This window comes from Bactrocera dorsalis, chromosome 3 (genome assembly GCF_023373825.1).
Source record: "Bactrocera dorsalis isolate Fly_Bdor chromosome 3, ASM2337382v1, whole genome shotgun sequence".
In the NCBI taxonomy this organism is placed as follows: Eukaryota; Metazoa; Arthropoda; class Insecta; order Diptera; family Tephritidae; genus Bactrocera; species Bactrocera dorsalis.
Genome location: NC_064305.1, coordinates 15,542,310 through 15,560,009, shown reverse-complemented (window position 1 = coordinate 15,560,009; position 17,700 = coordinate 15,542,310). Strand labels below are relative to the sequence as shown.

General features: G+C 31.6%; 2 protein-coding genes across 5 annotated transcripts in view; both read right to left on the bottom strand.

Annotated features, from left to right (window-relative positions):
- The window catches only part of LOC105226312 (ecdysone receptor), a 319,570-nt gene that overhangs the window by 101,146 nt on the left and 200,724 nt on the right, over positions 1–17,700 (bottom strand). The gene's annotated exons all lie outside the window — the stretch shown is intronic.
- The window catches only part of LOC125777899 (ecdysone receptor-like), a 79,204-nt gene that overhangs the window by 55,450 nt on the left and 6,054 nt on the right, over positions 1–17,700 (bottom strand). The window contains exon 2 of one of the 3 annotated variants that reach the window (XM_049454048.1): positions 5,559–5,803. The exons of the other annotated variants lie outside the window; for them this stretch is intronic. Within the exon in view, the coding sequence (XP_049310005.1) occupies positions 5,574–5,803 (230 nt within the window). The 3' untranslated portion in view covers positions 5,559–5,573. Of the gene's footprint in view, positions 1–5,558; positions 5,804–17,700 lie in introns of those variants that run through there. 3 annotated transcript variants of the gene reach the window in all.

The window sequence follows — 17,700 nt, the reverse complement described above, 5'->3', positions numbered from 1 at the left end:
AGCTATATTATATAGTAATCCGATCTGAACGATATGTTCGGAGATTGTAGCTCTGTGTTTTTTAACAATTTATGTCAAATTTCGTGAAGATAACTCGTCCTATAAAAAAGTTTCCTATATAAGAACTCGATTTGAAGGCACAATTTGTATGACAGCTATATGCTATAGCTGTCCGATCTAAACAATTTGTTCAGAAATTATAGCTTTGCCTCAGACAATAATCCACACTAGATTTCGAGATCATATGTAATCAAATAAACCAGTTTCCAGTTAAGTACCTTAAAAATGAGCAGCTTCTTGAGGAAAGCAGCAGCTTCGGATAAATGTGAAAAAATAATAAGTAATGAAAATAAAAACTTAAACAAAACCCGTAGAAACAAAAAAAAAACAATTTGTAAAAGCAATACCAGAGAAAATTTCAAAGTTCGCTTTTTTAAACAAGAAAATATTTGGCAATATGCCCAGACCATAACAGAAAGTAAAAGCAAACGCACAGAAAGCATACATAATTTTTCAATTTACTTATGGCAGCACTAAATATTTGTCTACGTCAACGCGCAACATACTAACCTACACAATAAAATCTAAAATTTTTAAATTTAGCATGGAAATAAACAATTTCTTTAGACAACAACAACAAATGAGGGCACACAAACACAATTTGATTATTTTCACGCTTATTTCGATGCTAAAATGCCGCGTACGACTGTTGCTTCATATTACTGCATATTATACTATCTGTACATTGGCCCAAAAACTCGCAATACCTTATCTATGGATTACTATTTTTTTCTAGTTTTTTGTGTTTTTTTTTTGTTTTTTTTTGCGCGCAACAAATAATTGGCACGAAATCGTGTGTGCCCTAGTTTTTTGGGCAATGCGCCCACATAATGCGTGCGTACGCACTATCTCGCACGTTCATTGTGTATTCATATTTATCTATGTGTATGTACATATGTAGTATATGTTTGTCTCTCAGTCAAAATTAATCCAAATGTTTACCGTGTGGTGAATTAACGCATATGTGTGTTGAGGGTATGCGTGGAATTTCGGTCAGTGTTGTGATGCCTTGCTTTCTATTATTATGTAGAACACCAAAACACAAAAAAAAATATATAAGGAAGTAGAGAATGAAGAAAGCTACAACAATAACAGCAGTAAAATTCCAATCAATGTAAGAAAACTTCAAATTGAGCGACAGGTGAGAGCTGAAATTCTGAGCAAGGGAAAAATCACTGTCATCTCGTGATGAAATGATAAAATATGAGAGTGAAGTTCTAAGCGAAAAAAATCGCTGTCATCTCTCGTTGAAATGGTAGATATGTTGTTGATGTAACGGCAGAAAATATTCCTCAATTAATTTTGAGAAATGCTGACGAGTTGACGGAACTAACCGGTTAAAATTCGGGCTACGTTCTGGTTACATGGAACCGACTATCATGAGAACGTTTATATATTATTAGTTACGTTTAAAGCGTTATCAAACTGAAATAAAGGGGTTTCAAAGATTTTCGGATTTAACTGACTATATTATAAAACATTTGAAGACTATATACGAAGAAAAAAGCTATGTTTGAAAATTAATACCACCAGAGTTGGCTTGAACATTACTCATAAAATGATTATCTGCGGCATTTATCGACATTTTTTTTATCAAAAAATTTTATATTTTACGATAGATCAAATAGCTTAACATAAACAAAAACAAAATAACGAAAATCGATATATTTTAGTATCGATAGACGAATTAACTTAACAAACACACAATATCAAAAATCGATATATTTTACTATCGATAGATGAAATAGCTTAACAAAAAAGCAAACAATATCAAAAATCGATATATTTTACTATCGATAGATGACATAACTTAACAAACACACGATATAAAAAATCGATATATTTTACTATCGGTAGATGACAGATGTTAACAGACACATAATATCAAAAATCGATATATTTTATTATCGATAACTGAAAGAGCTTACCAAACACAGTATATCGAAAATCGATACATTTTATTAACGATAACCGAAAGAGCTTAATAAACACACAATATCGGAAATCGATATATTTTCCAATCGATAAATGAAACAACTTAAAAACTACACAAATAAAACAGGTGCCACACAGCATTTGGGTAAAATTATTTTTCCCAAAATAAGCTGAAAATCTTGAGTATAAACAAGTCATATTAAAGGTTTATATCCATTTGAAAATAAAAAAATCGATATTTTTAGCATATACATCGAATATTTGAGTACATTCTGTAAACATTTGAAGTTCAACTGGCAAATAGTCTGATGATATGAGCGCATTTCGAAAAATTTTTACAACTTTGTTTAATCGGTTGTCAAAACTTTAAGGTTGAGATCACTGGAGTGATCGTTTTGAAATTTTCACACGACTTTTTTTGGATATATTTATCAGGTTGTCATCGAAAGAATAAGATTTTTGCTAAAAATTTCGAATTAAAAAAAACTATATTTTCAAAGTCGGTGAAGTTTCACCGAAATGAGTGGACTGAAATTTCCATATGACCCTCTTGGATATCAACATTCTCTAAGTATCGAAGGAATAATATTTTTGATAATAATTTTATGAGCCACTGAGTGTAAACATTTTTTCATGACTCCATCATTTCACTCCGAAGTCAAAGCAGCAATCATCCGAAGGGACTGCACACGATGAACCCACTCCAAAGCGAGAAAAAACGCAACAGTCGGCCGGCAAGATTAAGACGTCTGTACTTTAGGATTGGGATGGAAAAATTAGTATTGACTACCTTAAAAAAGTAAGAACTATTAACAGCGACTATTATATAGCGTTATTGTATCGTTTGAAGGACGAAATCGTCAAAAAACGAATGCATTTAAAGAAAAAGAAAGGACATCGTGATACAAATCAGCGAAAAGGATGACAAAATACATGACTTTGTGTTCGAATTGCTTCAGCATCCACTATATAATCCAAATCTGATCCTCAGGGATAAGTTCCTCTTCTCAGATCTCGAAAGAATGCGCGCTGCGAAGAAATTTTCCTCGAATGAACAGGTTATCGGCGAAACTAAGGCCTTTTTTTAAGCAAAGCACAAATCGTGCTACAAAAATGATATAGAAAAGTTGCAGGAAAAGTCCCTATAATTAATGTAGCTCTCTTGAACTTTTGAAAGAAACTATGTTAAATAAAATAGAAACGAATTTGCCAAAAAAATTTGATTTACCCGTATTCGTCTATATTAATGACATTTTTGTGGATTTGAGATAATTTTAAACATGAAATTCGTCCCCACTGCATGACACCTTTATTCGAAGGTTCTCTTGGAGATTGATTACAGGTCCAAAGGAATCCAATTTTTTCTTTCAAAATGAGTCACGATTATTTTTTTGTTAATTATAAGAGTCAAAGAAAAAGGCAAAAATTCACAAGAACTGCCAATTCATGAAATTTTCATTGGAGGCTTTACTACGAAATATTTTATATTTTATATAAGAATGACTATCGAAATTTATTATCGAAAGTTGAGTTGTGAATGTAAACGATTCGGAAACACTCTAGAATAAGATAACACTAACTAACCTAACCTAAAATATCTATAAAAAATATCTATTTACTTAAGAGCTTATATCGCCAGCTTCGCAACAAAAAACGAATATACAAATATATTTATGTAAATATGTACATATGTACTTATTCAACAGGTAAACATTTATTTTTATATGGTTAAGTGCAGCAATAGTTTGTTTATACAATTTCCGCATATTTTTCTATGAAGGTGTGCGATTTGTTTGGTCTACATATGCACATACATAGCTAAATATATGCATATCTATGTACCATATAATACAATAGTTTTCAAAGGTGAAATTAGAAATTATAATGTATGGACGTAACTTGCAGCTTTTTGTGTGCGAAAAAAAAATTATTTAGGTCAGGGTCTCACAACCATTCGTTTACACAATCGTGATAAACAATGTAGAATACAATGGTAGTGCGGAAGTGGGCAAAAAGAGTGTGGTGAATAGTTGGGATGCGAAGCAACGTGAAATAAAAAAGTCCAGTACTGGTAAATGAGGCGATTAATTATGATTTAAAATTATCTACAGTTGAAAGTACATACATATGTATGTACATATATGCAAATGTACATACATATGTAAGTAGCAAAGGAAAAAAAATATTTTGCGATATCGTGAGACATAAAAAATGGCGCTTCGAAAGAAATAAAAAAAATAAAAACTGACATTTAAATTGCAAAAACAAAACTATAGTTTGAGAACCTGCGCTTCGGAAACGTAAACAAAAAGAGGTAGTGAAATAAAACGAAAAGCGGAAAGCAAAATGTTTCGCAATTTTTTATGAAAGCAGATAAGAAACAAAGAAGAAAGATTAACAAGTAAACAAGAAAGCAAAAATACAAGAGCCTTTTAAGACCGTCAAAAAGAAACAACAAAAAATGTATGGCGAGTGCAGTCAGCGGCGCTTAATGCTGACATTGTAAATCGTAAGCGCAGTTACGATTTAAAACGAAGTAAGAAGGCGAAGACACAACAACAAAAAATACCAAATAAAAGTCGAAGATCTGTGTTTAAGTAAATTAAGCTCAAAAAAGCGTGTTGTAAGAGCTTTACAAAGTATGCCAAAAAGGCAGAAATACAAATACAAAATAAAATAAAACAAAATAAAATAAAATAAAGAATCAGGTTGTAAGTAGTATGGGTCACGTGCCACAAGCAACGTTTTGAATTTCACGCATGCATTTTTGAAGAAAACCACGGATACCGGCGATCGGTCTTTTAGAAGAGATGCTGCTATGCTTACTATGCGGACATACATATGTATGTATGTATGTATGCAAGTATGTAGGGCGAAAAGCAGTAAAAGCAAAAAAAAACAAGAGGTAGAAGTAAGCAAATTATGGAGCTGTGTGGTAAATAAACAATGCCTATGGACCAGAGTGGCTGTTGTGGGCGCTGAAACATTTATGGCGTGAAAATGTAGGTTCGTGCGTGGCGCAGACCCTTTCGAACGGGTTATTTACAGAATATTTACGTGTTTTTTATGGCTTCGTTTGTTTACGTTGTATTTTCGGGTGTAAAACGGTGATCGTAAATAACGAGTGAACGAGTTAAAAACGCATAAAGTGCGTACGCTTGATTTAGTTGCATAAAGAGAAGGAGCACAGCAGGCACATACTTACATACATACTTAAGGACACGAATGCATATGGAGTAGGCTGCTTATGCGCGAAGAATGAGGTTGAGGTTTTCGAAGATTCTTTTTTTTTCTTTATTTAGCAGCAGCTTTTTTATAATACTTAACAGGAATTGAAGATCAACGTGTCAGTGACCCAATTTCGGTTCGATTATGAATGCTTTAGGGAACAATGATTGTATTAAAAGGTTATACATATACATATGTACATACATATATACCATTGCGAATCAGAAAAAGCACGTTCTTGAGATTTTTTTTTTGAAGACGCTTTTCATTTAATACATTAAAATAATTAACATTTACATTCGACCTTTATCTGAGAAATAAATCTAAAAAGATCATGCGAAAATTTCAAGTCAATCGGCACAGCCGTTTCGAAGAAAATTAGTTGGAACTGTGAGAAACCTATAAGCAGTGATAAGCCTTATTGAATTTACCTTAAGACTATATAATCTGCAATAAAAATTATGAAATTTGTCTGGAATTTTTAGGCTATGCTGTTTTTCTTTATTAAGAAATACTAACGACTCACCCATTTTTATATGGAAAAGTTGGTCAGAATCGGAAAAAGTTTTGGGAAACATACCTGAAACGAGAAAAATAGAAAAAATGTGTTAAATTTTAATGAAATAAAGGGTGATTTTTTAAGAGCTTGATAACTTTTTTTAAAAAAAAAACGCATACAATTTGCAAAATCTCATCGGTTCTTTATTTGAAACGTTAGATTGGTTCATGACATTTACTTTTTGAAGATAATTTCATTTAAATGTTGACCGCGGCTGCGTCTTAGGTGGTCCATTCGGAAAGTCCAATTTTGGGCAACTTTTTCGAGCATTTCGGCCGGAATAGCCCGAATTTCTTCGGAAATGTTGTCTTCCAAAGCTGGAATAGTTGCTGGCTTATTTCTGTAGACTTTAGACTTGACGTAGCCCCACAAAAAATAGTCTAAAGGCGTTAAATCGCATGATCTTGGTGGCCAACTTACGGGTCCATTTCTTGAGATGAATTGTCGTCCGAAGTTTTCCCTCAAAATGGCCATAGAATCGCGAGCTGTGTGGCATGTAGCGCCATCTTGTTGAAACCACATGTCAACCAAGTTCAGTTCTTCCATTTTTGGCAACAAAAAGTTTGTTAGCATCGAACGATAGCGATCGCCATTCACCGTAACGTTGCGTCCAACAGCATCTTTGAAAAAATACGGTCCAATGATTCCACCAGCGTACAAACCACACCAAACAGTGCATTTTTCGGGATGCATGGGCAGTTCTTGAACGGCTTCTGGTTGCTCTTCACCCCAAATGCGGCAATTTTGCTTATTTACGTAGCCATTCAACCAGAAATGAGCCTCATCGCTGAACAAAATTTGTCGGACGTAAAGCGCGAAACACATTTCGAACCGAACACTGATTTTGGTAATAAAATTCAATGATTTGCAAGCGTTGCTCGTTAGTAAGTCTATTCATGATGAAATGTCAAAGCATACTGAGCATCTTTCTCTTTGACACCATGTCTGAAATCCCACGTGATCTGTCAAATACTAATGCATGAAAATCCTAACCTCAAAAAAATCACCCGTTATATTTAAATAGCTTCGAAAAAATTAATATAAATTTATAAATTGTTTTTATAACTTAATTAAAAATTCTTAAAATCTATTTTCTATCATTACAATTAAATAAATTTACAAAATTTTAGTTTTTAATTTAATTTTTTTTTAATTAAATTTTTTTTTAATTTTAATTTTTTTTTTAATTTTAATTTTTTTTTTTAATTTTAATTTTTTTTTTAATTTTAAATTTTATAAAATTTATTTTAGCACATCAATTCTCACAAATTGTCATTTAGTAAAATTGGAAGCTCACTGCACACAACTTAAGAAACATATACATATGTACATATGTATGTATTTTGTTAAATGCACTGAAATACACACGCATACGCACTACGTGTATGTGACGTGCCCATTACGTTCAGCTGTCATGAAGTTGTCACTCAACACAAAATATTACGAAAAATTTTTGCGTAAGCCGCTACAAATCTACAATTATAGAAATTAAGAGTAATAAATTTTTAGAGTGGAAAAACACGAGCAGGCAGTGATGAAGAATTTTTCAAAAATAGCATTAGCACGAACGCAATAATGGTAGTGTAAATAACATACATACATACATTTGTACATATGACTGTATGAACGCAGACAAATTAGAGAAAAGTGAAAACACTTTCCGCTAACATAGAAATAAAAATTATTTCATTTTCTCTACATACATACTTACATACACTCTCACATGCTGGTATACTCAAGAATAATACTTATAATATTATATCAAATTGAATGAATCCGCAATTACTTTTGTGAAGCGAGCGGTTGTGTACGTCCATACATACATACATACAGCTGATAAGTGGTTGCAATGACTTTACCACACTAACCCACCATAGCAGTCGTGCATTTCAACACATTCTCGCCATAACTCTCGTACAATGTGTGACGTACGCTCGCGCTTATTATGAACGCAGTCGCTTCAGCCGTCGCGTCGTCATATGCGCTTAACGTGCATGCAGTCGCTGCACGGTCCAAACGGATGACTTAAATAAAATGGATGCCGGCATAGGCGTACGATGGAATGGCAGCGCGAATTCCCGATTGGAAGTAAGCGAATTTCTACATACATATGTATGTATATGTAGATATGTATGTATGTACATAAAAGAGTTTATGTGATGCAAGCGACTGCATAATGATTTATAATTGCGCTAATTGCTTAGTGCCACAGAAAATTTCTACTTAACAATACAAGGCTTGAATAAATTAATAAAATAAATAAGCCAACTAAATTACTACTTAATACAAATTTATGTTTGAGTATGTGAAAATACATATATACTGCATCTTAAGTAGTTCATTAACCCAACAAGGCGAAAATAATTAATTAACCAATAAATAGTAAACAAATACCATAAAAATAATTCAAAACTACTTACATACATACATAAGTACATAGATACACACATAGTTATAGATAAACACCCATAGCATTTGCAAAATCATATGACGTCATACATCACACTGCCTGCAAACTATTTATAGAAATTTCAATTTTTTGCTTGCCCGTCATTGTTGACTTTTCACATCTCGCAAATGAAAAGAAAAAAATCAACAACAAATGCATACAACCAAATAGTCACACCAGTTCAGTGGCAGCGCAGCACACAAAAGGGCCACTGTCATCGAAAATTGCCTTGCACTTTGCACTTGCACTGCGCTCATTTCGTCTCACATCCGCAACAAAATGCACTTTAGAGCGAGTGAGAGCAATAAACTAGCATAGCGCACACTACTCTCATATGCAGTTACACGTGTGTGCATGTCATTACGTGTACGTACTCGCATTTCACATCAGTCAACTCAAGTCAAGTGCACTGCTATTCGTGCTGTCTTTGGCAAATTGCAGTGACGTTGGCGTTGGCGGCGCTGCTTGTCTCATTGCCAACACTGCTGAGCACTCTACAAACATAGCAGCGAAAAATCAGCTTATTTAGCGGCACTGCATATACTTGCATACACAGCTATGTAGGTACATATATACCTGCATGTACATATGTATGTATAAATAGTGTTTCGTGTGCTGGCCGAACCACCGAGCCAACCGTTCATGTGCGCTTGCCGCGAACACGTTTTTATAGGTTAATGACACAAAATGAAATTAAAATAAAATAAAAATAGAAAATGGCAAAACTACTACTACAACTACAACTAATCGACGGCAGTGACGACGTCGGCTGCTCCCGACCGCTGCAATAGTATAATATCGTACGCTAATAATAGTCGCTTGGTTGTCGTAATAATAATAGTGAAAGAAAATTACTTTTTCTAAATAGAAAAAGCAAACACAAAACATATACATACATATAATAAAAGAAAACAAAAATACGCGATTAAGCGTCGGAAATGTATTAAGATGTGTAAAATGCAGTTTTGATAATGCATATATATGTATGTATCTACATATACATATATAAAAACATAAATACAAATGTATGTATGTGTATATATATGTACATACATATATGCAAATATGCATTTTCAATATGTGTAAATTATTGCATAAGCATATTCACATGTTCTTTAGTGTACAAAAAGGCATATTAGTTAGTAATCGCTTTCTAGGTGTTGAGTAAGAAATTAAAATTAATTGTAGAACTGACTTGAGTAATTATTAAATTTTTTTAATTTTCAAAGTCTAAGTCAAATTTTTAGAAATTGGAGTAAAAAAGTGTAATAGGATGAACTCAAAGTACTTCAGTTAGAAAACTTTTTATTTTATTAGTAACGTCAGAATAACTTAGAAAAATGTGACAGAAAACAAAATATAACAAAATTTATAATGAAACAAAAAATTCCAATACAAAGTAGACAAATTATTTTCCTACTAAGTACCCTTAATATATTTACATTACAATAATTTTGATGTAATCTAATGTACAATAGTAATCTCTAATTACATAAATGACTCTGTATACAAATACCACATGCGCGAAAAGTTAAATCAAAAGTAAACAGAATTTTGTTATAAATATTGTAGAAAAACGCTTAGGCGTTCAAAGTTTTCCACCTTCAATAGTGAAGAGAGTAGCTGATAAGTCAAAAAGTGTTCTTCCATAAATGTATACAATAAGAGACGTTGTCGCTGGAGAGCCCAGAAAATTACGTAAGCGCTGAGAGCGCACAAGATTTGTGCTATATAGAGTTCACTGATAAGATAATTTTTACAAAGTAAAAAACGTCAAAATATTAAAATTAGTCTAGTGCACAGTAACATAGTATTTTCCAAAGCTCTCTTTCTTACTCTGACAAACTATTAAGACTATTTCCTGAACTGAGAGCACAAACACTGCGTGCATTGTGATAGTCGCAAAATAAATAAGCCGGTAGCGTAAAAAGGGAACAACAAAAAATCACTAATAAAAAACAAAAAAAAAAAAACACAACAACAAACAACGCGGCTGTGCTATCGCATAGTTGTAGCGAAAATAAATACAAAAACAATTTTATGATATGGTATTTATAGTTATATTGAGCGTTGTTGTTGCCATAGAATTTTTGCAAAAATGCTAGTGTAGCAACAAATACATGCAACCGACTACTAGGCACAATATTTGGACTACTGACACAATTATTTCTGCTGATTTTTGCGGTTCTTTAATATTTCGCCGCTTTTCGCGGGTGTGTTTGTTGTTTTCTTCTTTTTTGTGGGTATATAGGTTAAAGATATCAGTTGTTGTTGTTAAATGTGTATGCGCATACGTATTTATGCGTGTGTTATAGTACACAAACTTATATTTATTTCGTAATATTTACATACATATTATATTTATTTCGTAATATTTACATATGTACATATAAAATTTATGTGGATTGATTGGCCGCTGAGCATGATTGATGTAGGAAGAGCGCCAGCGTAGTTTGATTTTATTGGAGTTTGAAAAATAAGCGCCAATTGTTTAATTTAAAGAATTATATGCGTAGAAATATACATATATATAAATAAGAAATTTTCTATAACCGTGTGATATAAATAAGCAAAAGATAAAAATTCTACAAATGCGCATTGTTGGTGTGTGACAACTATTTCGCGTGATTTATGTGCGACAATTTCGCCACAATAAAAATTTTCATTCTTGTTGAAATTGCTGCTTTGTAAAATTTTGATTGTTCTATTTAAATGGCAACCCACACAATTGTTTTTCGTGCAATGAACGCTTTATTGGCGAGAAATTTACGGCCACAAAGATTTGAGTGACGGTTACTTATAATATAATATACATATGTATGTACATGGTTATATGTGTATGTATGTATATGTATATATAAGCCTGTGTTTGTATTCGTACAAATGGTTACATGTATGTGTGTACGTATACGTATTTAATATGCTCCATAAATCAAAGTAGAAGTGATGGACTTTCTACTGACAGCAATTTTGCGAAAATAAGCAAACATTAAAAGATGGATGTTTTCGATTTTATTTTAAATAAAAAACACTTCTTTACAAGTGCATTTTTTATAACATAAAATAATATAAAAAGATACTTTTATTGATTTTAAACGGTCAGTTTGTATGGCAGCTATATGCTATAGTGATCCGATCTGAACAATTTATTAGGAGATTATAGCGTTGCATTAAAAAATAATATGTACCAAAATTCGTCGAGATATCTCGTCAAATGAAAAATGTTCCTATGCAAGAACCGCGTTTTGATCTATCAGTTTGTATGACCGCTATAAGCTATAGTGTTCCGTTCTGAATAAAATGTTTAGAGATTGTAGCATTACCTTGGATATTAATCTGTGCCAAATTTCGTCAAGATAGCTTGTCAAATAAAAAAGTTCTCTATAGAAGAACTGGATTTTGATCGATCAGTTTGTATGACAGCCGTAAACTATAGTCATCCGATAACGCCGATTGCAACAACTGAACAGCTTCTTGTTGAAAAAAGGACGTGTGCAAGATTTCAGAACGATATCTCGAAATTGAGCATCATAATTACAATAAAAATACTCTTCAAATAGTACATTTCTACAGACTAAAGAGGTTTTGGCCAAATTGCATATTACTTTTCATTATAATTACAAATTACTTTTCATTATAAGTTTTTAAATGCATATTTCTTTTATAAACCTCCATTTTTTAATCTCTCTCGCTTTTTCTTTCATACCACTCCCTCTTTCTTCATTTTTCAAAGCGTTCTTATCTTTCATCAAACTTTGCTTCGGCTTAGCTTGTTCACATGCCTGCAATTCACTTTCTTCCAACACAAAATCTAGTCTCAACCAGTCGTCTCTAAATTATAGAAACTACTACACAAGCACATACGCCAGATTTAATGTGTCTTGCAAGCGCTTCTAGTGGTAAGCAAGTCAAGCCAGGTTCAAGTCCATAGCTCATGCGTTGGCTTGGAGAAAACAAGTTTGCATTTTCAACTGCAGAACATGAACGCGCTTTGTATGGCGGTTTCTTGATCAGCTCAATGCATAAACACATACATACATACATATATATGTATACCTGTACATTTCTAGAGATGTTGGTGAGTTTGTGCTTGTGGTCATGCAACAACGGTATGCATTTGTCTGTTTTTCCAATATACAGTTCAAGTTTAATAGTACACTGTCTCTACATATGTTTTGTTGTTGTTGTTTGCTGTAATGCTGTGGAAAGCAAGTTAAACGGTGAAAGTCTTGCATATTTTTATTTATTTTTCTCCAGCATCACACGAGTTACTGCAACGTTTTTTGCGATGCAGCTCACAGCATTTTGCACACGTTTCTCTTTGGTGACTTCGTTTTGTTTTTTTGTTTGATTTGCGGCATATACATATGTATCTGTATGTACATACTATGTATTGAATTACAATGTATTGCATTAAGTTTTTGCTGTCACACCGCTCATCTTGCTTGCAATATTTTTTATTTTTTAGCAGTTTTGATGGAAATATTTTTAGCGGTTTATTTTATGGAAATATATCAAAAATAAATTTATGTTAATAAAAAAAATAAAATAAAAATAAAAAAAACATAAAAAATCTGAAAAAAGAATTATAAAAAATTTTGAAAAAAAAGAATTTATAAAAAAATTTGGAAAATATCTTTTTTTGTAATATTTGATTTTTTCTTTTTTTTCATCTTTGAAATGTAATTTTTCACAAAAAAATCTGTTTTGGGACACCGCCAATCTTAAAAAAAAAAATTATACAAAATTTTGGAAATTATTTTTTATAATATTTTAATTTTTAAGCCACTCTGAAGTGTAATTTTTCACAAAAAAAATTTTTTTGGCAACCGCCTAACAAAAAAGCGGTCTAAATTTTGACTTTTTGCATTTTGCTTCGTTTTTTTTTTGATTTGAGATAAAATTAAAACCTCGTTCTCAGCTAAAAAATGTTAATCCGCCATATTTCTTTATATACATACACATTGGATAAATGTATACTACAAATTCATTACTGTTTTCTAGTATTTACATACATTTGTGTACATATGTACTTGTTCTGAGTAGGCGCTTTTCGACTTTTGCACCAACAGACATTGTAATTAATTACAGAACATCATAAGTGAATTAAAGAAGGATATAAAATTAAGATTAACAAAAAGTCAAAGTTGCATACATACATACACGTGTATATGCATAACAAAATTATTTACACATACCTAAATAGGTATATGTATATATACTTCATAACTGCCTGAAATTTACACAAAACTGTCAGTCGCACAAAAAGCTTAAAAAATAATGACAACAGGTAAGCGCTTGTTTTTTATTCTGTACTGTGTAATTATGATAAAAAAATTTAAATAAAACAAACTAAGTGCCAACTAACTCGCAGTTCATGTAAATTAAAAAAAAAGATACATATATGAAAATAATTAATGAAAGATGCAGCATAAAAACGCAATTAAAACAGCAAACAGTACAAAAATAACCTTTGCACTAGAATATTGTGTGAGAAGTTCATACTCATGCATTTAACTTGCGCTAACTGACAGTTGACAGCTGTGGAGCATCACTGTGCGCTTTTTTCGTACCGCTAATGAGCTCATCACGCTATAAAATCAAAAGGAATTCGCATGACTAAAGGCAGAAAATAATGAGAAATGCGAATTGGTGAAATAAAATCTTAATTTGAAGCAAGATTAAGGAAAGCATGCAATATAAAACTGAAATGTGAAAATTGGAACATAAAAAATAGCAATAAGTTGCAAATAATAGATATTTTACTAAAAATTGCAAAAGCTTACATACTTTACTACTTAAACTACTTGCCTTGTTTTATTAATCATATAAGCAGTTATAAGTAAAACCTATTTGAGTTTAAGCGTGTACACAAATTGACTAAAATTTCATTTTGCTGCGTCATTAATGCGCAATTTGAGATTTTTAGCAATTAAAGCCACTTTAACTTTTAATATTTTGTTTTTGTTGTTTCTATTTATTATTTATTTTTGTTCTTAATAGTTTTTTTTATTAATTTTTTGTTAATTTTTTTCGTTAATTTTTTTATTAATTTTTCAATTACTTTTTATTAATTTTTTGCATACTTTTATTTTAATTTTAATTTTTTATTTAAATTAGTAAATTTTATTAATTTTTTTTACAATTTTTTTTTAATTTATTTTCGAATCTTTTTTTAAATTCTTTTATAAGTGTATTCTTTTAATTTTGCTTTAAAATTTTTTTAACAAATTTTTTTTACAATTTTTTTAAATTTATTTTTGAATATTTTTTTTAAATTCTTTTATAAATGTATTCTTTTAATTTTTCTTTTTATTTATTTTATATTAATTTTAAAATTTTTTTATATTTTTTTTTATTTTTTTACTAATTTCATTAATTTTTTTTTAATATTTTTTTTAATTCTTTTATAAATGTATTATTTTAATTTTTCTTTTTATTTATTTTTTCCGTTAATATTTTTTCTTATAATCATAACTTTTTATTAATTTTCTTTATTATTTCAAAAATCGTGCTTTGTGTGTATGAATCAACTAAATTGCTGCCATCAATAAAAATGACACTTCAAGGTGTATGCTATGCAGCAACCCTGTGCAGCTTTTACAAAAGTCACCGCAAATATTATAAAGCGAAAAATAGCCTTTTGTTTAGTGTGTAGGTACTTTTTTGCAAGTAAATATGCGCAATTGTGTCAAGGTTGCGGCATGAAAAGCTTTTCTTACTTGCAAACATGTACAATATATTTTTTATATAATTTTGAATTTATTGCTTTACTGGCTTTCGCAAATTTAACAATATTTTATATACAACTTGTTAGTGGTGAAACACACCCACAACACACAAAAAAACTGGCAATGCTTACAAGCAAAATAATTGTAATGGATTTTTGCTAACAAAAATTTTTTTATATCTCCTTTATTTTTTGTTTTTTTTTTTATTTTTTATATTTTTCTTTTGTTAACATTTTATATTTTACAGTCTTACGGCACGTTTCTTGTCGTACAAATACGAAATTTTATACGAAAAACAGTAAATGTAGATATGTATTGTCAGGCACACCAAAGTCAAATCCAACGCAAAGCCGAAAAATCACGTTATTTTGCGTAAAACAGCAGAGAAACACAGCTGCATGCTGCATTTTATGCGCGAGCGCACAAACTCACTTACAAAATACTTGTGTGCATGTGTGTGTGTCCACATTGAATTTGAAAACAAAAGTCAAAGTCGCGGCGCAACAAGTCAATGTCAAAGTTTTAAATACAGCTACTTGGGCGCATGTGACAATTTAATTTTTATGTACATATGTATGTATATAATTATGTGTATATAGTATATAAAACAAGCATAATTTGAAAAAAAAAAATATCAAATAAAATCATATGCGAAAAAATCGAATTGTATTTTGAAACCGGATTCGCAGAAATACGCATAAAAGTTAACAAGTAGTGACTTAAGCAGATAAATGCAAATAAAAGCAACACACATACATACATACAGCATGTAAATGCACTGCAAAAACCAATATGTCCATACATATAGTTACATATGTATGTAAATATGTAAGTACATGTATAGACATGCATGCAATTGCTCAGTTACCGACTTATGCACATTGCAATGGTCACACGTACAAATGCACATTTTTGTATCTCTGTTTTTGTTGTTTTTTTTTCGGCTTGCTTATTTTCTGCCACTTCTCAAGTCACCGCATTTAATTTCTACAATTTCCAAGTAATCAAACCATTGACCTCAATTTTGTCGCTTGATATTTCTGATGCACGTTTACTGAATAATATTACTACTGTCGCTGCTACTGTTGTTTATACTAAACTTTTTTATTGCTTTTTATCATTGACGACAAGTCGTTGAGAGTGCGAGTAGTCATCGTGGTTCGACGTCGCCAATTCGCTAGTTGTTACTCACACGATTGATAAATATAACATACATACTATGTATACATATGCATGGGAGTGAGTGAGTTATGTGCATGTAACGGCGTTTTTGGAATTAGTTGCTGCATTGCATTTACATGCGGGTAATTCTCTATGCAGACGACGAGTACTCATTTGCTCACAACACGCCGCGTGGCTATGGAAATTTGTAATCGATTGGCGATTTTTGCAATGGACTCACGCAAATTTTATGCACAAATACAAATTATTTATATATGTATGTATGCACTTACATAGATATGCATGTATTTGAAACTGAAATGTTTATTTATTTGCAGTGAAAAGTTATTCCCGCATTTGCTTAGCTTTTCTTGCAAGAAGCATAGTCGACAAACTGCACTGCATACAAATTATGTATGTGGTTATATGCCCTTGCAAGTCATATAAAATATTTTTTTTTTGTGATTTTTTATTTATGTATATCTTTGATAAGCGTAAGAAATCAAAATTATGCTTAAATAAGCATGCTAAAATTAACGGCTGCTTGTAACAAAAACTGTTAACTTAAATTTTATCGCTTTACGCACGCCACATGCACAAAGTGAGGTTAAAGCTGCAACGTAAATAAGTAACTTTTTTATACCATGACATATGGAAGCTGTACATGAGGCAAGCACACCTTTTTAAATATATTGCAGCTCAAAAATTGGGCAAAAACCAGCGACGACCATAAAATGCCACATCTTAAATCATATTTTGCAACGACTATTTAAGCAGATGATTGATTTGACAACACCACGAGCAGTGGCACATATTAAGCAGAATACAAAAGAAATCGACTTAATAATAAAAAGCGACTGCAAGCACACACGCAAGAGGCGGGTAACCGTTATGTACAAAGCCTTGACGAAATGCCAGCGAGTGACGCCCATATGACAGGCATAAATGGCAAGATGGATGACTGAGCGGCAGGCGCGCAAAATGCGATTGCAAAAAAGCACGAAAAACCAAGAAACAACGCTGTTAAAGCGAGGATTTGAACGAAAAGAGAATGGGGGAATAGTGAGTTCATCAAAAGAAAAGAAAAAAGCGCGTTGCAGTTTCAATTAAATAAAATGAAAAGAAGAAAAAAATTAATTTCGGCTGCAGCGAAGTTATCATACCCTGCACAGATGCATCTTTTATATAATAAGAGGGTATAAATTTAAATTTAGCTTGATTTTAATACGGCAGTTTGTATGACAGTTATATGCTATAGTGATTCGATCTGAAAAATTTCTTTAGTTATTATAGCATTGTCTTAGAAAATTATGCCTACCAAATTTCGTGAAGATATCTTGTCAAATAAAAAAGTTTTCCATACAAGGACCTGATTTTTATCGTTCAATTTGTATGGCAGCTACATATGTATGTATGTATATCCAATAGGGATCTGATATCGGCAGTTCCGTGAAATGAACAGCTTCTTTGAGGAAAAAATAATGTGTGCAAAATTTGTGAACATTTGTTTAGGGTATAAAAAATTTAAAGAGGTCGAACAGCACTGTCCACTACAAAGGAAAAGCTGCTTCGTCACC